Source organism: Epinephelus fuscoguttatus, linkage group LG6 (genome assembly GCF_011397635.1).
Source record: "Epinephelus fuscoguttatus linkage group LG6, E.fuscoguttatus.final_Chr_v1".
Classification (NCBI taxonomy): domain Eukaryota; kingdom Metazoa; phylum Chordata; class Actinopteri; order Perciformes; family Serranidae; genus Epinephelus; species Epinephelus fuscoguttatus.
This window is the reverse complement of record NC_064757.1, coordinates 24,024,265-24,050,227: the sequence shown is the minus strand read 5'-3', so window position 1 is coordinate 24,050,227 and position 25,963 is coordinate 24,024,265. Positions and strand designations below refer to the sequence as shown.

The 25,963-nt window shown below is 40.1% G+C and overlaps 3 protein-coding genes across 8 annotated transcripts in view; 2 read left to right on the top strand and 1 right to left on the bottom strand.

The window, feature by feature from the left end:
* Positions 1 to 1,338: 1,338 nt before the first annotated feature.
* Positions 1,339 to 9,128, bottom strand: LOC125890664 (rab5 GDP/GTP exchange factor-like). The gene is made up of 9 exons (XM_049579409.1): positions 8,864 to 9,128; positions 6,732 to 6,918; positions 6,305 to 6,432; positions 5,386 to 5,537; positions 5,228 to 5,297; positions 4,988 to 5,123; positions 4,804 to 4,898; positions 2,545 to 2,801; positions 1,339 to 2,454 (listed from the first exon to the last, which is right to left on the bottom strand). Exons 2-9 carry the CDS (start codon positions 6,887 to 6,889, stop codon positions 2,041 to 2,043), a joined length of 1,410 nt encoding a protein of 469 aa, XP_049435366.1. The 5' UTR covers positions 6,890 to 6,918; positions 8,864 to 9,128; the 3' UTR covers positions 1,339 to 2,040.
* A 1,837-nt stretch (positions 9,129 to 10,965) lies between these two features.
* cfap251 (cilia and flagella associated protein 251) lies at positions 10,966 to 20,814 on the top strand. 2 transcript variants are annotated; one of them, XM_049578726.1, is made up of 20 exons: positions 10,966 to 11,481; positions 13,007 to 13,147; positions 13,290 to 13,399; positions 13,489 to 13,597; positions 14,263 to 14,343; positions 14,437 to 14,514; positions 14,602 to 14,643; positions 14,753 to 14,970; positions 15,059 to 15,235; positions 15,848 to 16,098; positions 16,212 to 16,363; positions 16,580 to 16,756; positions 16,846 to 17,030; positions 17,200 to 17,254; positions 17,706 to 17,869; positions 17,963 to 18,053; positions 19,362 to 19,505; positions 19,623 to 19,851; positions 20,023 to 20,151; positions 20,242 to 20,814. In XM_049578726.1, exons 1-20 carry the CDS (start codon positions 11,314 to 11,316, stop codon positions 20,367 to 20,369), a joined length of 2,829 nt encoding a protein of 942 aa, XP_049434683.1. In that variant the 5' UTR covers positions 10,966 to 11,313; the 3' UTR covers positions 20,370 to 20,814. The 2 variants fall into 2 exon arrangements, with proteins under 2 accessions (XP_049434683.1, XP_049434682.1); XM_049578725.1 differs by having other exon boundaries at positions 17,140 to 17,254.
* A 2,560-nt stretch (positions 20,815 to 23,374) lies between these two features.
* LOC125889800 (MLX interacting protein) overlaps positions 23,375 to 25,963 on the top strand; it is a 58,792-nt gene continuing 56,203 nt past the window's right edge. For all 5 annotated transcript variants that reach the window (XR_007449483.1, XM_049577955.1, XM_049577953.1 and 2 more), the window contains exon 1: positions 23,375 to 23,981. Coding sequence is in view for 4 of the 5 variants with exons in the window: in XM_049577955.1 (XP_049433912.1) it covers positions 23,659 to 23,981 (323 nt within the window). In the remaining variant the exon portion in view is untranslated. The remainder of the gene's footprint in view (positions 23,982 to 25,963) is intronic.

Genomic DNA, 25,963 nt, shown 5'->3' with positions numbered 1-25,963 from the left:
GAAAAGGAGTATAAAGTTATCTTTTCCAAGTTTTTTCTTTAAATAATGAGGTTTTTTGGGGGGGGGGGGGGGTACCTTTACAAACATTACAATAAAATAAAGAAAATCTGTTCCAGACACATTTACACTCAATTTTCATTATTTAGGAACTCATCAAAATATAATCTGAGTATAATTTCATTTCAGATTTAGACAACTAAACACTTACAGATCTTTCACAAAAATAATTAGGGCAATGATTAATACATCCGTGTCAGCTAAACTTTCTTTTTGCTGCTGCTGCTGCTATCTGTGTGTCCTCTTGTTTGCAATATTGTTTTATATGTGTAAAGTCACAACTGCTGCTATCTGTATGTTCTGCTTGTTGGCAGTGTCTTTCTATATGTAAACATGTCACTGCTGCTTCTACTGCTTTTAACAACTGTGTCCTTTCCAGTCTTTAACTGCATATCCTGCTTTTGTTCTTGCTTTGATGTATAATAGGAAGCCTTTTGTAACACCTTGGCATGGGACTACAGATGGGATAACAGCCCCTTTGCAAATATTCTTTTTTCTTACCATGTTTATTTCTTAATTTGCACTGTCCCTTCTAAAATAAATTAAACTAAAATCAGTTAAACACAGGATTTAGCTTAGAATTTTAATACTTGTCAACAGTCTTTAGCCACTTTATGTCACATGTTCTGGTCATGTCTAAAACTATTTCATTTCTGGGATTTAATATTCCAAACTTTTTCCAACAGTGTTAGGATGGCTGGTTGCCCAGTCTATGTCTATGGCAATATTTGGAGTAACTCCTTTAGATGTTAACTTACAGTAAGTAGAGCCCAAACAGACACTCTCTTTCTGCTCACATCTGGCTAGAAGGCCCATCCTGTGTAAATGGAAGGACTCTTCACCTTTAACATATGGACACTGGATTAAGGATGTTATGCGTTATTAACAATTGGAGAAAATGTGTTGTTTTATTAAAGGATCAACTGCACGCTTCTTTGCCACCTGGCAACCATTTTTAACCTTTGTAGCAAATATGGAAGCTGAAAAATTGTAATGAAACGTGTCATACTGCCCTACTTACTTCACACAAGTTAATTAATTTGTTGTCATATATTTCTTTTTAATTGTTTTACATTATCTATTTCTTGTTCTTGTCTTTTGGATTTCCTTTTGCTGGTCTGGCTTTCTCTGTTCTTGGGTTGGGTTGGTTTTCTGTCCTTGCTGGTTCTATGTTTGTGCATCTTATTGAATTATCAATAGAAACACCTTGTTAAAAAAAGAATTTTAATACCGCACTGCACTGTTCAAATGTTCTACGAAGAAAAACACAAAGACACGAGATAATAAATCATATAAGTCAACTTTAATATAATGTTGGATACAATAATTGATCATAACGTAAAAGCCTATAATTTCTTCAGAAACTTTACAACAGTCATAAACAACGCATACTTCTGCAGACAGTGAAATGTGTTACAAATAGTTTTGCGCCAGTTATTTCATCTTCAAGGCAGCATGTTGAGAACGGTTCCACAGCTTTGAAAAAACACGGTTTAACTGAATACACCCTCTGACTTGTAGGGTCACTGCCATCTAACACGTCCTCCTATGGCATACTTATTTTACTTCAGAGTTTTCACATAGAGGCACAGTGGTATAAACTATTAGAAAAGTGAATGTTAAATAAGGACTCAAAGTGTTAGGTGATATCCCTAAGTGCTGTGTACCCTGAGTACTTAAATATTATATTTGATCACATTTATTATCATAAAGTGGAATGTATTTCTAATGGCCTTCATCCTCAAACAGGATACAAGTGCAAATCTTTATCAAAGTCATTAAAAAACCTCTGTGTGCCCCGTGATACCAAATGCAAAAAGTTTCCTTCAAGAAGTTTTCCTTCATGTTTAACTAGCTTACAAATCCCAGCTCTCTGTGGATGGAACGTGTGCACGTGTGGTGCTGGAATATAAATCTGTGTTTGTTTTAAGTTAGTTCGTTAAAAAGAGAGAAGTACCAGATTAGGTGTTTTTGTCAATATAGCTAACAGTCTGTATCTTGCGGCCCTGCATGTTGATCCGCAAGCACCAGAACTGACTCGTTTTTGTCGTCCCCTTGTGGTGAAGCATCATTTGATGAGGATGAAACAACCGGTGAGAGCTTCACCTGAGCGGTTATCTCCTTCTGTACCAGAGCAAACTGGGCTGCTGCCTCATCCAGCTGTGAATGAACAGCTTGGACCCAGTTTTGTAGCTGCACGTTGAGAGCATCCATGCCTTGGTCCAGCTTCTCCTGTCTGCCTTGTAGCTCCTCTAACAGATGTTGTGTGTCACTTGAAATCTGCTTCCTCTTTCCTTCAGTGGGAGCACGCTGACGCAGCATGTAGCCTTCGAACTCCTCTGGACTGAGGTCGAGTGCTGGTCCATCCAGCTTTTCAATAAAAGCCACTGCACATGACTAAAACAGGAGAAAGAGCAAAGACATGATAAACCTACATGTCATCACGTGGTGTACGCTGCTGGATAAGTAACTTTGCAATAAACGTACCAAATTTGTGAAGTAGTAGCCGCTCTCTCCTGCCATCAGACTGTGAGGGAGACCAAAACGAATCACATACTGCATGTTGGAGTGTAGGCGAGGTGGATTGGCCTTCAGCACCACATAGACCAGGCCTGACAGGAAGTCATCAGCATTAGCGGGCTCGCTGTTCGAGGTGGAGAGCCCTTCAAAGACATGCTGACTGCATTTGGACACACATGCAAGTTTGTCCTGAGGCGCTCGTTTGGCATCCATTTCAATTATAGCTGTTAAAAAACATAGAGGGCAGAAATTTTAATGATAGATAGATAGAAAGATTATTTAATGATGCAGGAAACAAACTATAGAGATCGAACAGGCAGGGGCAAGTCAAATTCAAGGACTTTTCAAGCACTCATTTTTACGTTTAAGGATGAAATTGTTTTCTCCACAATCATCTGTTGCAAGAATGTTGCGCAAATTTATAAATGGGGCAAATATGCTACCAGGGCCCAAAATGAATTAACTGGTCATGTTATTCAGACATGTGACTGGCAAAGGACAAAAAACTGGAAAATATACAGAGTGCTGAGCATGGCGAAGCAGCCCCAGCCTCTCCCCAGCAGCTCAACCATCTACAGTCAGACACACACAGCTGCTTATTTACTGCTGAATCACAGCTCAGAACTCATACCAACAGCTGACGCCACTCTGGTGTGAGTGTTTTGCAAGCTTGCAAAACACTATGGCGCAAACCATTTTGCGCCATATTCACCAACCCAGTGGTGCTGTGAGCTCAAACTGCTCATACAGCGTAAGGAAATAACTGCAAACATGCCCGTTATTGGCTTCCTAGTTTATTTAAACACTTATCTAATACAATACATAGAATAATTTGTGCTTTTGTTTTCCTCTTAATGATGGTCAAGTATTTTTTCAAGGACCAAGTTAAAAATGTCTTGTATGAACCCTGATACTATTGTCTCCCATTAGCTTAAAGGAGCATTCCACATTTTTGGCTTTCTGGCTGGGAGTTAGGGCCCTGTGACGGCCTCCTGCCTCAGCAGGGCCTGCTTTGTCTGTGTTTTCCCCTCTCTGCCTGTCTGTCTGTCTGTCTGCTGTGTGGAACTGAGTAAGTGGTCTCCTAATGGCAGCTTACTTAAGCCTGACTGTGCAATCACTTCGCTCTCTTCCCCTCATCCAGCACCACGTTTTGTTTAGTTGGCTCACAGACTCACAGATTTACACATCACATAACTTAATTATGTTTTTGGCAATTTTCTTCTGTACATAATACATTTGTGCACTTCTCAGTTGATAGCATATGTGTCTCCTATTTTTGTCGTGGCGTATGAGCCAGGTCATGACAGCCCTGACACACATGCCGATGGTCGGGTGTCGGTCAGGTCTGTCACTCTAGATTTTGCTGTGTGTCCTGCACCGTTATTACTAGTTGCCCCTTGTTGGCCATTTTTTGACCAATTCAGCATGTTGAATTGGTGATGGAGCTGGCAGAGCCCGTCAGTGAGAGAAATCGCTCTCATTGGCAGTTCAGCACAGTGCACAAGAAGTGAAATGGAAGTGAGGAAAGTAAACAAACAGCTAAAGTCAAGAGGGGCGTGAGATCTGACAAAACTTGTTAAATTAGGAAAGATTATTTCTTCCTTTTGAGTTCCATTATTGTTCGCTAGCACACAGTAAATATCTTTTGTTCTTTCAACATCAGGTTGTGTTGTCAATGTGCTAACGGGCTAACTAGCATCTTGTGGGTCTTCCAGTTTCTCTTATTGAATGATGAATACAGACTACTATTACCTGCTTGTATGAGGAGTTATTTTCTTTCACACAGGTGCAGAATGTACACGCTAGTTGGCCATTGGCTGTAGCCTTTTCAGTGTGTTCAAGTGCAACTTTTTAGCCAAGATACAAGCCACGTGAGGCAATGCAACAGTTGGCCTTTGTCGCCACTCGTTCTTTGGTGTCGGTTTGGTGTGTCTCACCCTTAAGATGTGAAGATCACTACCACTCCTTGTTTGTCTATTAAATATAAGGGTGCAGCTAGCAGCCAGTTAGCTTAGCTTGGCATAAAGACAGTGAAAAGCTAGTCTGGCTCTATACAAAGGTACCAATATCTGCCTACCAACACCACTAAAGCCACATAGTGAACATTTGGTATCGCTAATTAACTGTGGCTATGTATGCTTATGTTTACCAGTGAGACATGAGTGTCTAACAAGCATATTTTTCAAGTGTTGAACGATTCCTTTCAGTACTGAAGTTGTGAGTCACCTGTTATGGCAGGCAGAAAAGGGTCTCCCATGACTGCAATCTTTTCATCAGGAAAAGGTACGCTTAGCATCTGCGGAGTGACCCAGTTTAAGGAGCTGCAAAATACAGATATCTGTGTCAAACAGGGCCATAGGTTAGAGGTTTGGATCAAATACAACACAAGTCACTTGTATATAAGTGTTACCGTATCCTTCTCTGGAGAGCCAGGTCCTTCTGTTCATCGTCACAGCTGTCATGGCAGAAAACCCATTTGTGCAACCGTGTCATTATTAACTTCTCTACATGCTCCATGATCTGAGTGACCTGAGCCTCAGGGACACCTGAAAATAAAAAAAAACATGTATATTTAGAAAATAACAACTCAAAAGTCATTAATATTCTCAGAATTAACAGCCCGGCAAGTGTTGGACTGATCTGTACTCACTCCTAAAATACTCAGCAAAGGACTGGTAAAAATCCTGCACAAGATCTGACTGCTTCTGTACTGGCAGACCCTGTAAAGATGATGAGAAGCTATGATGAGAACAACTCTGACATATCAGAGAGAAGTCAAAAGAAGTGTAATATTAAAAAGATAATTACATGGTACGCCTCCATCGTGTTGAGGAAAGCTGTACATCGAGACTGCAAGCGCTGGGAGGAAGGGCTCTTTAGTATCTTTAGGAAACCAGTGAAGTCCCCGGGCTCGAGGCTCTGGAAAGCTCTCACTAAATTTGCATGGCGTTCAGAAGACTCTGAAGGGACAAAAACTGGATGTTATTCCAGATAAATAAATAAACATGTTTTGAAAGTGAAACACGACACTCAGAAAGGCTCCATTTGTTGAAAAACTGCTGGCAAAGTCACTGCATTATGTAAAACAGTGAATCAGAGGGGCACATTTCATCACAGATACCCAGGTTCCATCTCTTGAAGTTTATTATGAACCCGTAGGGATAGTGGGACTATACTACCCATACATATGCACACAGAATGCAATCTGTGCATAAGACAAAGATGGAAAACAGCTATTTTGTACTGGATTTTGTTGTCATTTAATGACTGCACCTAGAAATCATGTGCTGAGGAGATGCCTGATGTTTTCTGTTGAATGTTTGGACTCTGTCTCTTGACGCAGAAATGTCAAATTTGCTAGTTTACTGCACAGAGAAAATCAAAGACCAAGATTTTGCTTTGCTCTCAATAGAATTTGTAGGATTATAAGACCTATAATTAGCAGCAGTATGCAATACAATTTTGCACTTTTCTGTTCTGGTCTTGTTAGTCAGTCACTAGCTCTCTTTGCTGGGTTGTGAATACAGCTTTTGTTGCCTCTGCTCAATTATGTTTTGCTCTTAAACCTTTGGCAATACAGCTGGTGTCTGAACTTAGTGAAAAAAAAAGCAGCTGCTGGAGGGATTTTCACTGCAAGGCAACACAGCCACATATTGTGCAGATACCCTTTTTGCCTTGATGTCACAGAGAACACAAAATCAAAAGTACAAAATGCTAACAGAACTACCTTGACGTTTAGGAGGCGATGGGCTGCCCCAGAAGAGTTTCCTCACTGTGTTTATTCGACGACTTTTCTCCGTGCTTTTCTTCTCCTCAAATTTGGAGAAGGTGAGAGGAGTTCCATCGTTGCTCGGCCTGCAAGGAATGACAATGTTAGACACCCAAACCTAAACCCAGTTTAAACTAGAGTCACTTAAAAGCAACACATGATGGAAACATCATTGTTACACTACTGATGACTACCTGAATAGATAGGACATCGTTACGCATGCAGTGCGAACTTTTAATAGGCTCATCATGTTAAATGCTTTGTTAATATAACTATTTTCTGATATAACTGATCAACATCATACTGCTATCAATACAGCTGACAAAAATGTCAGGATCTAAATTCTCCTTTGAGTCTGATTGCTTGTTCTAAGCAGTGTGTTTACCTTGTGTCTTGCCTGGAAGCTGCAGCTGGACGTGCTTTCTCTCTCCAGCACTTGGAGCAGAAGCCTTGCCATGCAGGGTTTCCATAATACCCACAGGCGTTTTTGCAGAGCAGCTCCTGCTGAGAAACTCTGATGCCTCTGTGCTTGTCTGTCCACATTGTAGAGCTCTTTCATTTACTGCTCCCACCTATTGGACACAACATAAATTTGACAGAATTCAGTACCATGATCAATTACAGAGTCTCCATCATATTCTTCATTCAAGTGTAATGCTAAGAAACACTTCATTGAGAAACAAACATTGTCAAGACTGATTTAACTTTAAAATGATTGCACTCATATTGTACCTGCATCGCTTGTTTTTTAGGATTGTATCCGTTAATGCTGTATAAGCTTAACTTGTATATGTTACGCTATATTCTATATGTCTTTTCCCCACAATGTTGTATGTTTGAACATGGGTGCAATTGCATTTGTTTGAATGCTGATTAGTGTACATTGTCACTTTTCAAATAAAACATAAAACATTACATTACAACCAAAATTAGTCTCAATATACTCTGTACTTCTAATATAATTCCTTTGAAAGTCAAAAATGTTATAAGAAAAGGTTTGTTCTGCATTTGTTACCGCGAGAACCTAAATCTCACAAGCTTAGTGTTCACTATGGCCTGGTTGTGCTAATCTTGATACAATATCTCATGCATCTTTAATTTTTATACATGTATGTATATATGTACTGTTTTCTTGTTATATGTTTGTGGTTGTGTCTCTTTGTTTTATACTATGTGCCCTACTGTTTTCTAATTTTACTGTAAAGCACTTTGTGAATTCTTTCTGTGAAAGGTGCTATATAAATAAACTTGACTTACTTACTTACATGCACAATTACATGCATCATGCAGACAGTCAACTTGATCAAACACTGCTGCAGTACAGCACATTAAAACCCAGCAACTCTCCTTCCCAATGGTCAAAGTGTAATTATTTCTAAATGTGTTGCAGGTGAGGGGATGAAAATGGTCATTTTTCTTAACTCTTTGAAACCTCAGCAAATTGGCTTGTTATCTTTCAAAAATATGGGAAGAGGACAATGAGCAACGAAAGAAGAAATAACCCAAAATTTGCCAGAAATTAGTAAAAAAAAAAAAAAAAAAAAAACACAACTAAAAACAAGAAAGACAGTAGAAAAAAAGAAAGTTTAAAAAATGGAAATGACCTGGGAAAAGCGCATAAAAATGAAAATTTTGTATCATCATTTTTTAAACATGTAATAATAATAATTATTATGAATATACTTTTCCCTAGCCCCCCCCCCCTCCTTCCATTTTGCAATACATGGACATTTCTTACCAAGTTGAAAGGGTTCAATAGTTTAAATACTTGCAAAAGGCCTCTGAAAGCAGCACATGGAAAGTGCTGTCACTCCAGGGATTTGAGATACGTCAGACTGTGCTTCAGTGGAATGGAAACTACCACTACTTTCATAAACATCAGGAAACAAGAATAAAAAAAAACAAAACGTGACAACAGACAAATATAGTATATAGTATTAGTATTAAATTACCAACTAGTTTGTTATCCAGTAAATTAAAAAAAAGAGATTTTCACTCAGATTTTCAGGGACAAGATTCCTCAAACTGGTGCAGAAATACTTTGTAGGAAATGCTGTCCAATACGTTTAACTGACAGTGGGTTTTCCTTCCTTCTACTTTGCTTTTAAATCCCTCACTCACTTTCATGTGCATCCTATAAACTGTTATTTAGAAACATCCTCCGCAATATTTAATACAACATCAAAGCCTCAGTATCCTAACAAAAGCTCGACGGTCAGTCTGCTGTTGAACCTCAGGCTAAATTCCCTATTAAAGGTTCAGTGAGAGTTTATGGGTGCAGGCTAACGTCGTTAGCTAACAGTGTAAGAGCTCAGCGGCGGCTGACTGTCAGCTGAGCGGATTGGAGATAAGAACCACCGGCTAATGTTAGCTAACGTCGAGTGGCTAAAGCTGGCGACTAAAACAACCTACGTTTGTTAACTGTACAAACTAATTCCACTGGTCTCGAAGCTAAACAACAACCTAAAAGCAAATATCTGTAAAGATAACGTCACAATTATCGAAATGCCTCCTCACCTGTCAGCTGGTGAAATCATAATTAGCCGCTTCCTTGTCGAAGAGCTTTTTTCACTTTCTGGTTTCTTAACCGTCACAACCGTATCATAACGTGTACAATGAGAACGATAATCCGTCAGACCTCGGTCAACGATGTGTTTTTACAAAAGTATGAAACAGAGGTAGCGAAAATTCACGTTAAAGTTAATTAAAGCCTGAAGCGGAAAATCAGCTGCCTTCAAACCTGTGCAACAGGAAAGCCTTGTGACAGCAAGTTGTAAAGCTGTAAATAGTGATCGTCACAGTAATGACCTTTCAAAGTAAAAGTATCCCGGTAAGATTGTGCCGATTCCCCGCTTCAACAAGCAAGAATCAAGTACCAAATACAAACATGGTGTCGTCACGTCTCTCTCAACTTTATCATCTCCCAAATCCCGTATTCGCAGCCAATGTAGTCCTTGCTTCTGCCAATTTAAATGTATGAATATTTTATTTTGAATGTCTTAACCGGAAGTGAGTCTGCATTGATGCTCTGGATGACAGATGTCGAGTAAATTAAAAGTCATGAGACCTCTGGTGGTCACACGGCGTAACTACACCCTTGTCTATTGTGAAAGATAAAATGATAATATAACATTTAAATAATACAATTTTAACCGTAAATATAACTATAATGTTAGCTTGATTCTAGTTCAAAACACAGTGATAAAACGGAAGCAATTACAAACTAATTGAAATTAGAAATTGCTTTTAAGTGTTGATATTTTGAAACTACAACTTCACACCATTCAGTGAGAAATACGTTTGTGATTTTGTATAGAATTGATGGTATTCATTGTCATTGTGGTGATAAGCATTTTAAACACAATACCACACAAGAAAAGCTATTCCCACACCAAAGCACTGTATGGAAGATCTCTTGAGAGGAGAATTCTCTGTGGACAATGGATGGAGTTCCTGACATCAGCAGTGTCAAATCTGGCTTATGTAGTGAGGGACAAGACAGCCAGATCTGTCAAAAAACATGACCTAACAGACTGAGAAGAGCACAGCTAAAAGCTCAGGGCAGGCTGCATTGAGTGACAGGCTGTCTGCCAATACTGACCAAGGCTTTTCAGTCACATCCACCCCTTGCTCCTCCAGTGCACCATCCTCTGGCTCTGACTCTCAAAATCAGAAACTCAGGGCTCCAAAACAGGAGTCCACAAACCAGTGGGGGACATATGGTCAGTAGTGTAGTTGTAGTTGATGAGGCAGGTGTACTACTAGATAGATGAGTAAGTTACTGAGGAGGAAGTGGGTCTGTTAAATACTCTTATGGCTTTTTGGCTGATAGGTGGGTATACTGTAAACAGCCAGAAAAAGAGGTGGATATACCCAGTATACCTGTATATATCCTCCACCACACCACTGGTGATGGCTATGTCATTATTTTTACAGTCTATGCTTTTGGACTTTGTATGCTGTCACTGCTAAAACTGCCTTGCATTCCTTCTGAATACACATTAGCATGGTGGGGTTTTAGTGGGCAGCTGACTCCAAACACTATCTTTCTAAACCTCTGGCTACAGCCCTGATAGTGCTCAGTTGACTGCACCACATACTCTGTGGCCTAAGTACTTCAATTAAGATAATATTGTACTTAAGTATATATAACCAAATACATTAGAAATTAATAGCATTAAACAATACATCATATTCAGTGTTGGTGAGTAACTAGTTACATGGAGCAGAGTTATGTAATTAAATTACAAATGTAAAATCTATAATGTGAAATATAAAAATATGTAATTAAATTACAGTAACTAATCACAAAGTTGATAATTATTTTTTGCCTTATTTTATGGACCGATTAGAAACATTTATGAAAAAAGTAATTGTGAAGTAATGTAATAAGTTATATTACTTTGATGAAATAATCACAATAGATACATAACTTTTAAGGAACATTTAGATGTCTTTATCATTTAAAAAATCCTTTTGGCAAAGCAACATCACTGCAACTAACTGGTTAAATCTATTATTGATCGTGCTTTAATTTTGAAAGGCCTAACCGGAACGTCTACCGGAAGCGCTTCTCTCGTTCGTCCTCCACTCCATCAACTCAACGGTAACTACGCAACGAGACGCTTCGCAGGTGCTAGCTGAAATAGAGACGTTGTCTCTTCATACAATGGGCTAGTTTAGGCTAAAAAGAAAATTTATTTTAATATACAACTTTTGACGTTTGGACTATGCCAATTATGGAGGAAAAAGCCGATACCATGGTTCTGTGTTTTCTGTGAATTTAATTGCGGAATTACTATTTCGTAGCCTAACTTTTCTAACGTTACTCTTTGGTTAACGTTAACTTAGCCTAACTAGCTAATTTTGCCGTAAGCAGAGACTTCGACTCCACTGAACAAGGGGAAAGTCTATGAAGTTATTGACAAGAGAGGTTAATTGTGCAAGAGGTGAAGAGGTTAGACATCATGTCAGCTGCTAAAGTGAAGGAAGAGTACAGTGAGAGTGCAGGAGGAGTTGGTGGAGAAGAAACAGAGGCTGACATACAGAAGATGACCGGGCAGTCTCAAGTCTACACTGCAACCAGAGACACACTTTTCCCAAAGAAGATAACTCATACAAGAACACATGCATTGGTAAGTATATGTAGGCTTCAGGGGCGTGAATATAGACAGTGAAGGCGGCGCTGTTGCACTGGGGCTGATGGGGTGGGGTGGCCCTTGCGAATGATTCAGATTGACTGTGGAGGCCATTGGAGTACAGTGAACTCATTGTCATGTTCAAGAAACCAGTTTGAGATGATTTGAGCTTTGTGACATGGTGCGTTATCCTGCTGGAAGTAGCCATCAGAAGATGGGTACACTGTGGTCATAAAGGGATGGACACGGTCAGCAACAATACTCAGGTAGGCTGTGGTGTTTAAACCATGCCCAGTTGGTACTAAGGGGCCCAAAGTGTGCCAAGAAAATATCCCCCACACCATTACACCACCACCAGCCTGAACACACACTGAATACAAGAATGTCGCAGCAGAAATCCAGACTCATCAGACCAGACAACATTTTTCCAATCTTCTGTTGTCCAGTTTTGGTGAGCCTGTGTGAATTGTAGCCTCAGTTTCCTGTTGTTAGCTGACAGGAGTGGCACCTGGTGTGGTCTTCTGCTGCTGTAGCCCATCTGCTTCAAGGTTCTATGTGTTGTTGGTTCAGAGATGGTCTTCTGCATACCTTGGTTGTAACCAGTGGTTATTTGAGTTGCTGTTGCCTTTCCATCACCTTGAACCAGTCTGGCCATTCTCCTCTGACCTCTGGCATCAACAAGGCATTTTCACCCAGAGAACTTCTGCTCACTGGATATTTTCTCTTTTTCGGACCATCCTCTGTAAACCCTAGAGATGGTTGTGTGTGAACATCCCAGTAGATCAGCAGTTTCTGAAATACTCAGACCAGCCTGTCTGGCACAAACAACCATGCCACGTTCAAAGTCACATCAATCACCTTTCTTCCCCATTCTGAAGCTCGTTTTGAACTTCAGCAGGTCGTCTTGACCATGTCTACATGCCCAAATGTATTGAGTTGCTGCCACGTGATTAGCTGATTAGCCGTTTGCATTAACTAGCAGTTGAACAGGTGTACCTTATAAAGTGGCCGGGGAGTGTACTGTATATGTATATTCCTTGATATTTTGTCATATACAGGTATTTTTTGGGTAACGTGAATGTTGATGTTACTCATGTGAAGTCTCTATTTGATCATGTGACAAGACAGTATGATATGGTAGCTAGTTTAGAGGCAGAATCTGTCAAGGTTGACATGCTGAAGACATCTGCAAGACATCTGCAAGTCCAGCAAGTAGTCATGCCTTTTAACATAACGTAAAAGCAGCAGTAAGAAGGACAAGAGAGAAAAGAACGGGAGGTGTACCTTATAACTAGTAACTAGGGTGCACAAGGGCCCGTCAGAATAGCATGCATTGGGTCCCGTGGTTATTTCCTTATGCCACTGGTAGGCTACATTTATATAAAATGAGTGCTAGGCCTACTTGTGTGTCAACTTGCAGTCAGGATTCAGTCACAAACATGCTTCCTTAAATAAAAGGTTGATCTGAGTGAGACCTTTCACTGACTCATAACAACACTACAATACTTTGCTCTTCATTCAGTCACTGGAATGGGTATTTGGGATGAACCCTGCTCTCCCTGCCTACACTCTGCAAGACCACGATCAGCTGGTGGTCCTCTATGCTGGAGCTCATGTTGGGGTCATCTACAATCACACCTCAAACTCCCAGCACATACTCCAGGTAAAAATAAACTTCTTGAGGAATATGTAATAAAAAGGAGGTGAGATGTCATGCTGCAGATTAAGTCAGTGATAGGAGTGATCTGGGTAGCTATAGACAGAAGTAACGTGCAGGTTGCACCGTATATACTCAATCTTCTCAGGGTCACTGCGGCCCCATCTCATGTATGTGTATGAATGAAGACAGACGCTGGATTGCAACAGCAGACCAGGGTCCGAAAAGCACAGTGATGATATGGGACTCCTACTCTGGGTACTTCTTAATTTACATTTTTTAAGTTTTTTTGTAATTACCTCTTGCTCTTGATGGTACAGTAACCACATGAATGATATAACTTACAGCATTCCTGTGCATACCTTGTTCAACTGCCACCCTGAGGGGGGTGTCGTTGCAATGGCATTTTCAGAAGACACAAAGCATCTGGTGACCCTCGGTGCTGAGGGTGTTCAAGTGAGTGTGACAGCAGTTTGTTTTTTGTCTTTTTAAATCAAGTTGACAGTGTTCTTTAATTGTGAAATGCACAATTCAGGAAAAAAACAGACACATTTATGGTCTGCGGTCTTACAACGTTGCACCTTCTGATCTTCATTCATGATAAATCAGAAACAGACACTCACAGAACTCACTGTTTGAAGTAGTGATACTTTTTCTCTTGAATGAAGGTAAAAAGTGTGACACCACCAAACACTATTAAAATATGTGACTTTCTGCCATTTTAAACGTAACAGCTCCAAAAAGTATCTCTTTTTGACATGACAGTAAAGAATATTTATCTATATATATTTATACTTAATGAAGCAGTTTCATGTTACAAATCAGTGTTTTTCCAACACTGTTCATCACAGATGGGCTTCTCTATGGGGGCCAATGCGAAAACGCGACTGTAGAAACATGGCAATCTCCATTAATGACCAGCTGCCTATATAGATATTAACAGCTCATTTTCAGGAAACAGAAACACATTAATTTGTATTTTCAGGTAATTATACATTTATGAAAACATAATTTTTATATTACATTCCATTTCTGCTAATGTATCGCATACTGGACCTTTAACAATATGAAACATGTCCATCTATTCACAATCTGTTAATTATCTGACGATCTTTTCACAGTGTGTGTGTATTTGGGATTGGACAAATGAAACAGACAAGCCTGTGTGGTTTACTGAACTCAATCCTGAACATGGCCTCCAAGTGAGTAACTTTTGCCTTCTTTTACCATTTTAATTTCACCTATTTATATGGCATTTAGCAGATCAAACGTTCAAATATTGGACTGTTTTTCAGGATTACATCATTTTTAATCCAAATGACAGCACTCAGCTGCTCAGCAGCAGTGAAAGCCAGGTGTTATTTTACAGCAGGGTAAGTCCTGCTTGTCCTTGTTTATTTAAATAGATAATGGCTGGTATGTGTATGTTTATTGCAGTAATCATATGATCTTTTTTGAAGGCCGAAGGAAGTCTGCAATACTCTGCCCTGGAACCTAAGAAGGTAAAGATCATCATCAAAACTTTGTAGATGATGGTATTGAATTGACTAAGGATAGTGAGTTTTCTGTGATGCAGCCAGCCATTGATCTAATGCCTCTGTATTTACTCAGCCTTTCTCTAAAACATCTCGAACTGTCGAGTTGGCCAGCGGGTCATTCAGCCAGTCTGTGTTTCACTGGAGAGAGCCTCAGATCCTAACAGCGACTGCAGCCGGCAGCATTGTGGTGTGGAATTTGGAAGACTCTGCTGCAAACCAAAGCCTCTGTGTCAGAGCCAAAGTCGTTGCCCTTCAGGAGGATCCGATCACTGCTCTCACCATAACTGACAGGTAGCCAGACAGAAGAGAGAAATAGTCATATTGTTTGCATTTATTGCTGTCTGATCTCTCCTTGTCTGTGTGTCGTTTGATATCACAGCTGTATTGTGACTGGTGACACTCAAGGCTGCATCAGGTTTTATGATGAAGCTTTCTTGCTTCTCACCTGGTACAATGAATTGAACCTGGATGCTATCGTTTCCATTTCCTTCTCCAAAGAGTGTACAGAGGGATACCTGGAGGACTGCTCTCTGGAGGCAAAACCATTAATGATCAGGTAGGAGAAATATAATCTATTATCTCTTCATTTTGGGCTAGATTTTAAAACCAGGACATGGAAATGGGCCAGACATGTTTGCAGCCTTTTCAAAATCTTTTTTCTTTTTTCTTTTGGCAATGACACATTTTAAACAAATGCAAGTGAATGTAACAAAAACAGCAATGTTTTTCGTTTAACTTTTAAAATAAAAACACTTTTTGGTCACCTATCTGAACCAGGCACACCACACAGTGCAGACACAGAATCAAAAAAAAAGAGCTATCACTGCACAGAACCATAGTTAGTGTGGCTGGAACTGCATCACATGAGAAAATATTAATCTGTGAAAGAGATGTTTGGGGGTCGGGCGACTCGATCTATACATCTGGCCCAATCAGTACTGCGCGTGTGTATCTCTCAACAAAGATGAGAAGGAAGTGAGGTGGCTCACTCGTTACCTACTTCCATACAGTATATGTAATTTAAATATTTTGTCGTATATCAGATTTATGTATGCTGGGCCACTCAGAGGTTGTGTCTGGGCCAAACGGGCCCACGGACTGCCAATTGATTAGGTTGTGTCTAAACTGTTTGTACATTTTAGCCAAGCTGACCTGTGTTTTTTTGCAGGAACTTTATTGTGTCCACAGCCAGTGCCACAGTGGCGCATGTGAATGCACAGACAGGCATCCCTCAGATCCTGCGACATGAGGATTGTGCACCTATATGTGCAGTTGCCTGCCACCCCAAACAGCCAGCTGTGGTTATGGGCAATCAAAGAGGTGTTTTAAAAGTGTGGGACTATAGCAACAAAACGATCATCTGCAGCAGGGTGTTCGAGACAGAGAGGCAGATTCAGTGTGTCACTTTTGACCCTCAAGGTGAGCCAATATGCTTACTGACTGTCTTTACAACAAATGAATGTTGTTGCATCAGTTTGCAATTTCTCATTACATCGTCAAAGCTAAAGAGTTGCCTTGTCATCTCTGAACAGGGTTATACCTGGCAGTGGGCTTTGGCAGTGGAGCTGTTCACATACTGAATGCCAGCACTTTACAAAGTGATCCAGAGGAGTGTTTCCATCACACTGATGACATCATCCATCACATCACTTTCTCCTTGGATTCAAAGTATCTTGCCACTGCAGTGAGCAAGCCCTTTTTCTATATCATGTATAATATGTTTGAAGTTAGTTATTGGCAACACTGTTTCTAGACTGGAGCTTGTGATATAATGTTGGACTATTGTTAAAGCTGTGATTATGAAATACAGTGTGTTTGTGGCCATGGTGATGGATTAAGAATCTATACTTCTATGATTTAACATTCTTATAACCTCAGGTATGTTCTTGTCCACTCTTAGGATGCAGGAAAAGCAGTGACAGTGTTCCGCTTGCAGACCAACAAAGACTCTTCGCCTTGCTGGGTCTATATGGGCAGATACCGCTCCCACTACAAGCCTATCACGGACCTTCTTTTTGGGGTTCACCTGGACAGCACCCAGTGCAGACTGCTCTCTCTGGGAATGGATCGCCGACTGGTTAGTTGACCAAATATAGGACTGTGGACCAGTTTGGTGTTTTGTGGTACTGTTTTTTTTAATGCCACACACCTGTCTGTCAATAATAGGTGGAGTATGACCTGGAAAACAGTGACGTGAATAAGCTTCTCATCCTAAGCTCAGAGCGCATTGAGCAAAGTGCAGTGCCAACGTGCATGACTTGGTATCCTCCCCTCACTGAGGAGCTATTTCTTCTTGTTGCCTCTGACCAATACAAGATGAAACTCTTCAACAGCACTACCAAGATGTGCAGGTCTGTGAGATACTGTAACAAGATCAGATTATCTGTGAAATATATTTCTCTGACTGTTGTCACCACAAATACTTGAAAACATTATTACACGTGTTTAAAAAACCCCCAGAAAGACTGTCTGTGGCCCAACATACGGCTCTCCCGTTCAGAAAACATTGGTCCTTCCCAGGTCTGAGGAGCCTGAAGTGAACTCATATTACCTGACATACATCACAGAGGACAAGGTCAGTGATGAAATGTGTTTGGAGTGTTTTATGAGATTATTGGCTTTTTTTGTTTTGTGGTATTTTAGCAAAGAAGCTGCTTTGTAAAATTAAAATGGAGCTCTGTGTTTCAAATAAGCTGTTTATTACTGTTAGAAAAAAGTGTTTGTCTTTATTGTCTTATTAACACTGACAAGTATTGTCAGACAAGTTATTACTCTTGTCAGTGTTAATAGAATACCTTTGATCATATTTATTGACCCTGCAGTACCATCTGTGAGCAAAACTTTTTCTCACCAAACTTTTACTTGTCACATTTTTGGGTTTAAAGTAAAGTAGGCACAGTGGATAAAAGAATAAGGGTAGATCTTGACAATATATCTAGAAAAAGGTTAAATAAATAATGCTGTTTTGCTATAAAGACACAGTGATTAATATTATCGATTTTATCACGAGTTTGTCATATTTCCAGGTGGGCCTCCAGATTTTGCCTCTGGATGGGAACCCCTACAAGTCCAATGCTCTGATCTGCCATCCGTCAGGGGTGTCTACTTTTGCCTGCTCCTACGACGGTCTGTTTGTTTTCACCGCAGGACGATCTGACTGCACTGTCCTTTCATGGGAGATAAGCATAAAGTAAGGTTAAATAAATAGTGAGAGAGAAGCAGAGGAAATGTGCAAGCAATTTATCCATGTCCTCTCAATCCTCTCTCATTGTTGTGAGTGCAGTGTGTTGGAGGCAGCAGCTACCCTGGGAGGAAAGGACCTGGTGCCGTTTTACACTCTTTTAGAGGGAGGCAGAGATGGCAGGTTCTACAGGGTGAGTTAAAAGTTTTCCTTATTTCCTTACGACTGCTGAGTGTTAAATGGACAGCCACTGATTATTTCAACACTGATTATTCTCTGATATGTATTGTCACCAAGGTTAATATGCATCATGTTATTTTGCATGTTGATGTACTTGGACGTGGAAGAATATTTGTCCTGTGGTTTTACTTATATGTTACTATTTCATTGTGCTGATGAAACTTTTTTTTTTTTTCGAAACAATGAGTTTTATTGAACCTTTGTATTGGTAAAGTACACTAATGTATTATCACTGGATCTTCTTTTGCTTTGACACATGTTTTTTTTCCTTTTCTTTCAAATTTTATTTAGGCTTTCTTGCATTTTTGATGGCTTAAAGAGTTTTTATTCTTCACAAGTGTGGCTGTATGACCTTCGTTGTCAAAGAAATGTAAAACCATATAGAGATTTGGAAAATGTAGGTGGGTGACAGGACATTTTTGGACAGGAGATTCTTTTGTGGCAAAATCTAAAGTTCAACATACAAATTTTAGTGTACTTTGCGACTGTACGGCATTGCTCATAGTCACACATATATTAGATTAAAAGATGACTCCCTCCCTGACCGCCATCCCACTCCCTTGCTTGGGGCAGTAACTTACTCGGGTTGGGAGTGAGTTACTGCCCCAAACAAGGGAGTGGGATGGAGTTCAAGTATCTCGGGTCTTGAGGGCAGAATGGGATGTGAACTAAATCGGCTGTTTGGCTCAGTGTCTGCAGTCATGCGGGCACTGTGCTGGACCATCGTGGTGAAGAGGGAGCTGAGCCAGAAGGCAAAGCTTTTGACTTAATGGTCCATCTACGTCCCAACCCTCATCTATGGTCATGAGCTCTGCATAATGACTGAAAGAATGAGATCACGGATACAGGCAGCTGAAATGAGTTTCCTCCGTGGGGTGGCTGGGCTCAGCCTTAGAGATAGGGTGAGAAGCTCGGACATCCGCAGGGCACTCGGAGTAGAGACGCTGCTCCTTCGCATCGAAAGGGGTCAGCTGAGGTGGTACGGGCATCTGATCAGGATGCTTCCTGGGCACCTCCTGTTGGAGGTGGTCTGGGCACGTCCCACTGGTAGGAGGCCCCGGGGTAGACCCAGAACACGCTGGAGGGATTATATGTCTCATCTGCCCTGGGAACGCCTTGGGTCCCACGGGAGGAGCTGGAAAGATGAAATGGATGGAAGATGAATATATCAGCTTGTAGTTGCATTCTTCCTCCAGTTATGAGTCATTCTGACACCATCTTAACCACAGAATCCGGATTTCCTGGACTTTTCTGTCTTTAGGAAATGGAGGACTTTTTCTATTACTGCCAAATTCGTCATCAAGGCACTGACTCAATGGAGAGACGACAGGTATCTACCAGAATCCCCCTGTCTGAAGTTCCCTCTCTAATGAGAGCTTTGGCCTACTTCCCTACTGAGCAAGAGGTACAGTGTGTCGAAATGTAGCAGTGAATGTCATCATATCTGACAGTAAAACATTACAGTAAAATGGTTTTATAACTCAGACCTGTTATAACAGGAGCCTTTATTATTTTTTTACAGATAGAAGATATGCAAAACGAGGTCAAGTTCAGTAAGTATGCCGAAACAGGAAAATACGTGACCGACATCGACCTGGAGGAGTTTATCAAGCTGTATGTCAACCACCGGCCAGTGTTCAGGATCTCCAGCAATGAGCTGGTTGAAGCTTTTGACATCCTTGGTGCACATGATAATACAGGACAGCCTGTTCTGCAGAGAAATGAACTGCTAAAACTTCTACAGGCTCGAGGTACGCTGCAGGCTGTCCAGTCAGAAAATCATTCATTTGTTTTTAGCTTTATTGTCACATTACTGAGAGAAACATTGATCCTCCATTACAGTTTATACGTGCAATGCACGTGTCATTGTCAACATGACACAAAATCCAGCATGTGCATAACTTTGGTATTATCTTTCACAGGAGAACACATGACAGAGGAAGAAGTGGGAGAGTGTTTCACTACTCTTTTAGGCCTCGATGAAGAAGAACAAGAGGAAAAAGCAGGAGGAGGAGGGGAACAATCTGAGCATGACATTTATAAATCTGACAGTATGTAAAAGAAAAATTGCCTCACAAACTACAATCTCAGAATTCACAGAACAGCTGAAAAACAAATTTTGAGTGTGTGTGTGTGTCCAGGTGGAGAATCAGAATATTCACTGGAGTGTGCGATCCCAGATGAAATATCCTTGGAGACATTCACAGGTCACATCCTGGGCTTTCCATCCTCAGCAAAGCAGAATGGCAGGTCTTCCCCTCCAGAGTGATGACAGCAGGGAACTGTCTGCTAGTCTAAGAGAAGGTGTGCTGATGACGAGCCACTGACTCCCTGCTGCTCTTCTTTTCGGGTGTCTCTCTTAACAGAGTCATTGGAATATGTCTGTATTTTAATTCAAATTGTAACTAGTATTACAAGTCCACTTTATCACTGTTCTTTTCCAGGTTTTGCAAAAGGGTTAGGTCAGATTTTAGAGCTGGAATTGCATGAGGTGGTTATAACTATTTAGTGTATTAAACTGAGAAATGGACAGGGAACTGAAGCCGTTAAATCGCTTTCCTCAAATCCACAAAGAAAATGACAGAAATTTATATCATAAATTGATTAAATTGGTGCAAAAAACATCACCAGAATGCAGGTAATTAATTGTTGGATGCTCAAAATCTTCTGGCGACACCCTGTTTCATATCACCCTTATGTTTAAATAAACTCTATACCCTTGTTCGTTTATGTTATTGTGTGACATTGGAACTGAACTGATAGCAGTATCAGAAACACCTCTGATACTGGCTAAAATACTGGATCAGGTATCAGCGAGTATGTGAGTCTATGCACTGATCCAATACCACATAATTTATTGATAAACTTCAGAGTAGTTTCACATCTGCATGAAACTGCAGTTTCCCTAGAAATCAATTCTTCTTTGCTACTCTAAAACAGTACCTTACGCAGCAAATTGAGCTGTGTAGCCATTGGCAGCTACTGTTTTGGAGCAGCAAAGAACTAATTTCTGGTGAACTGTGTAACATTAACCATTAAAAATGTCAGTTTAGAGAGAATTGGACCCAAAAGCATGACTCAGATAGATGTTTAGTTTAAAGTGGATTTATTTTCATTAAAGCAAGAAGGGGCGTCTTGGGATGATCCAGGGCACTCAGGGGAAACAGAGTAGGCAGACTGATTGGCAGCAGGAGTTGATTGGCAGCAGGTCTGATTAGAGCCACGTCCAGACACACAGACAGAGAGAGAGGAACAGGGACCACAAGAAACAAAGGGGAGGGGGAAACAGCTGACACATGAGGAATGAAGGAAAGGCACAGACTATGACAGCAATATTTTACACTGGGAAGTCCCACAAGTAAAAAGGCAACGTGTACAGTATGCAAGGCTTTAGTTTTGAGGGGTGGCACTAGGGTTGCCAGTTTCAACACTAGCAATCTAATAAAGCCATGTTGTACAACAGTGATCATTTTACATCCACAAAATCAGTATTACACTGCTGTTAAATCCACAAAGAAAATGACAGAAATTTATATCATAAATTGATTAAATTGGTGCAAAAAAATGTTAAATGTTTGTTTTTACGCAATGGTGTGAGATTGGTACTTGGTATCCCCTGCTATGCAAGTTCATGTATGGAGTGCTTAAACTTAAATATTTTAGGTCATCATTTATGAAGTCTGGAGCTGCTCCACAGACAATGAATTGAGGAAGATACTACAGTTGCCACAGTTGGTTAGTTCATGCAAAGGGTTTATTTTTGGCCAAATTTTAAATGAAACACAATGACATTATTTTTGATGAAATGTTGCTATATTAAGCTACGATTTTTTTTTTAGGTTTTTTTTTTTTTTTTTTTTTGGTTTATTTATTTAACAGAAGCGCTTGTTTCAATTTTTACAGTTTCTGGCTACGATAAATGGTTCAACTTTGGTGTTTTTTTTTTTAAAGAGGGCATCCCTTCCAAACAAAAATGGTTTTTAAAAATTGGAAAAAAAAAAAATCTATTTTCAAAAATTGCTTTTTTAAAAGGCACTAAAATAAATACAAAACCGAGTGCCCCAGGAATGAGTCCTTAAACCCAGAAATGAGTCAGCATTTTTCCACTCCGGGTTCCTTTGTCTCAAAGTCAATGGGTTCTTTGAATGTTTTTTGGTTAGATGCCTGAAATAAGGTCTGTGGTTAACACAGGCTTAACAGACTTTCACCTTTTGTTCCACAACATAAAATATGTCAGTAAATACCCCACTCTTGAATTGTGTGTCTTAAAAAAGCCAGTTGCAAACAAGTTGCTAAATGAGGCTACAGAATGTCATCATGCTGACTACAGCTTTAGAGCCATGCTGTGAGGGCAATGTTAAGTCATGTGACCATAGTGTAGCGTGTTTACAGCCTGATGAATGATTTTTAACTCTGGTGATTGCATTTAGGCATCTGAAATCATAAAAGAGGTGTTAATTTGTGGAGATTAACTTGCTGAACAAAACGTGTAAGAATCATAAACGTTTGTTTGCCACAAAGCTTATTTTCTGAAAAATCCCATAGGCTTTTTGATGAGGGCAAAGCTAATCTCCATGTCAGCCTACAGGAAAACATCCTCCCTGGGGTAGCCTACTCTATACAGCTGTGTAAAATTGAATGCCCAAGGGATTTTTCTCTTAAAATTTAATTTGGTTTTTAATTAGTCATTTATTTTTCTGCTTCTTTTCTCTTCCTAACTTAAGTTCGCTTAATCTATATATACTCGTGACTCTTCCCCTTAGTCCTGTTCCTCTTGTTCCAACTCATTACCCCTTTTTACTGCTTCATCAGCTTCATCAACACACACACACACACACACACACACACACAAATGCCATTCAACACTGTCAACCTACTAATATACCCGTGTTTGTCTTCTGTGTCAATATTTTTTGTCTTTTTTGTCTTGTCTCCCACGTAGGGTTGCCCCTGTCATGTCTCTCACTTGTTTAGTGCCTGCGTCACCTTTTAAAAAGTTGGGTGCCCCTCTGCTAAGGGAAGAAAGTGATAAAGAAATTATCTGACATGCCTCCCCCTCTTTCTCATAAATAATAGCGAACACTCCCTAAAACAAGATTACACCCTTATCAACTATTTTATGTATGTGGACACTGCATGCTGACTGTCCTTTATCATGCATGAATGTGTGCAGACTGTGTGTGTGGGCAACCTGTCGCTCCAGGTTTATTTTGAGTCCTCCAGTGGGTGGGACTCTGACCTGAACCAATCAGAGACGCGCTCACACAGGAACTTCCTGCTCCGCAGCCTGCAAGCTTTTTTTGTCAGCTGGTCGCTGCGACTCCCAGCTACGTCAACTATCTAACAAGACAACAACAAGTTAACTTGGGCCACTAAATACTAACAGCGAGCTCTAAAAATGAGTGACCCGAGGACTCGGACTGGACGGCACCAAGTTGACAAACTTTAACCGACAGTCCGGCTGAACCGCGTCATCCTGCACCGCCTCATGAAAGACAGAGTTTTATTGTCCTAGCTTGTTGGCTAACGTTAGCTATTTGTCTGGTGAGTTCACCGACATGGCTACAAGAGAGATTTCTTTACGGCAGAGGTACCGTGGCACCCCGGCGAGCATAAAGCAGGAGCAGGACGACGACTCGGACGCGGAGGAGACCCAGCTGGGGCTGAAGAGGTCTGACGGGCTGGAGTCACAGATCATCCACAGCGGACACTTCATGGTGTCCTCGCCCCACAGCGAGCACCCCCCGAAGAAGGGCTACGACTTCGACACTGTCAACAAACAGACCTGTCAGACCTATCATTTTGGCAAGGCGAGCACGTCGCACCTCTCCATAGACGCTTCACTCACCAAACTCTTTGAGTGCATGACCCTGGCGTACAGGTATGTTACATCACAGCTCACCTGCCTGCACTCACATGAGAGCTTTGCTTTAGACTGGAGCTCTTCACCCATCTCAGTCCTGTGCAGGTCAGAAAAGTCAGGCATGGGATACACTGGTGTGAAATTGCAGTCACGAGTCTCCTCTTCATGCAACTTCCTGCTTGACCACACGATTGTGGTGAAGGAAGTACGCAGACCCTCGACTTAAATGTCAGCACACAGCACGAGTGAAAGTCCTGCAGATAAAATGCACCATGTAGCTGATTTATTACCAAATATTACATTATCAGATTGTGTTAACACCTGTGACTTAATGCATTTGCAGCATTAAGGGTGAACATGTTTTAACATATGCACTATTAGGTAGTTTGTCCAGTTGTTCCAGACCAGAGGTGGGGCTCCCTCCTAAAGGTCACACAAATACAGGGGATCATGACATGATTAATAGGGTACAAAAAAGAAAACAACAAGTCCTGCCACAAATTAGTATTCATATTTGATTCTGAATGATTTTACCAATCTAAATTTATTGATATAGCACATTTCGTACCCAAAGTGCTTGACAGGTTAGTCAGATTAAGTCAAAGCTCAGTGTAGTCCAATCTCAAAGCATGCCTCAAAGGCCTGCATCATTAATAATAATTCAATTCAATTTCAATTTTATCTATAAAGCTCAATATCGCAAATCACAATACGCCTCACAGGGCTCTACAACAGGCGACATCCCTCCGTCCTTTGACCCTTACCTCAAGCAGGTGAAGGAAACCATCTGAGAATTTTGGAGACACAGAAGTTTAACAACACATAAACATGTGTAATGTTAAAATAGGCCCTGGCCTGTTTTTGTAAGGGACATCAAGTAACCTGCACAATTAATCTAAATATTATCGAATTTGAAATATGGACAAGTGCCGTATCCAGGTGGCAGGAGCATATAGCAAGCCGTTTTAACATTTAATCGCCAGACTGGATATTCATTACTGATATCTGCAACATAATTTTGCCTAGTCAAAACTCTTATTGAAGATATCTGTAATTCAGTTTTGACTAGTAAGATTAAAACTATTTTTTGCCATTCGTGTGTATGGGGTTTGTCATTATAGATATCTCCAATGTAGTTGCGGATATCTGCAATTGTTATTGCGGATATCTGCAACTGAATTGTGGATATCTGTAATTCCAGTTTGAGATATCTACAATTTAATTTTGACTAGTCATAATTCGAGTTCTTTAATTCTTTAATATCTTTAATTATCATCAATTGAAGATATCTACATGGTCCTTTCTAGATATCTTGAATTGAGTTTCAGATAGTCAGAATGACGTTGTAGATATCTTGAATTCGAATTATGACTAGTCAGAATGACATTGTAGATATCTGTAACTGAATTATGACTAGTCAAAATGACATTATAGATATCCGCAACTGAATTATGACTAGTCAAAATGACGTTGTAGATATCTATAATGACAAACCCCATACACATGAATGGCAAAAATAGTTTGAATCTTACTAGTCAAAACTGAATTACAGATATCTGTAACTGTAGTTTTGACTAGTCAGAATGACGTTACAGATATCTGTAATTCAGTTTTGACTAGTCAGAATGATGTTACAGATATCTTAAATTAAAATTCATACTAGTCACAATGACATTACTACTAGTCAAAATGACGTTATAGATATCTATAATGGTAATTCCGGATAGTCGGACTTAGTGATTAAATGTTAAAACGGCTTGCCGTAGGAGCTTCAGTTCATGCATGATGGTAAAATGTGTCACAACATACTATTAAATGAAGCACTGTGGCGCTACACAAATAATATTCCAGACGTAAGGGAACATGCTTGATTTGATTTGATTTATCTATTTTGAACATTTAAAAATCATAATAGTAATAATAATAATAATAATAGTACAATAAAATATAATCTATTGTAGGAAAAAAAACTATTAGAGACAAATGACAAATCATGAACA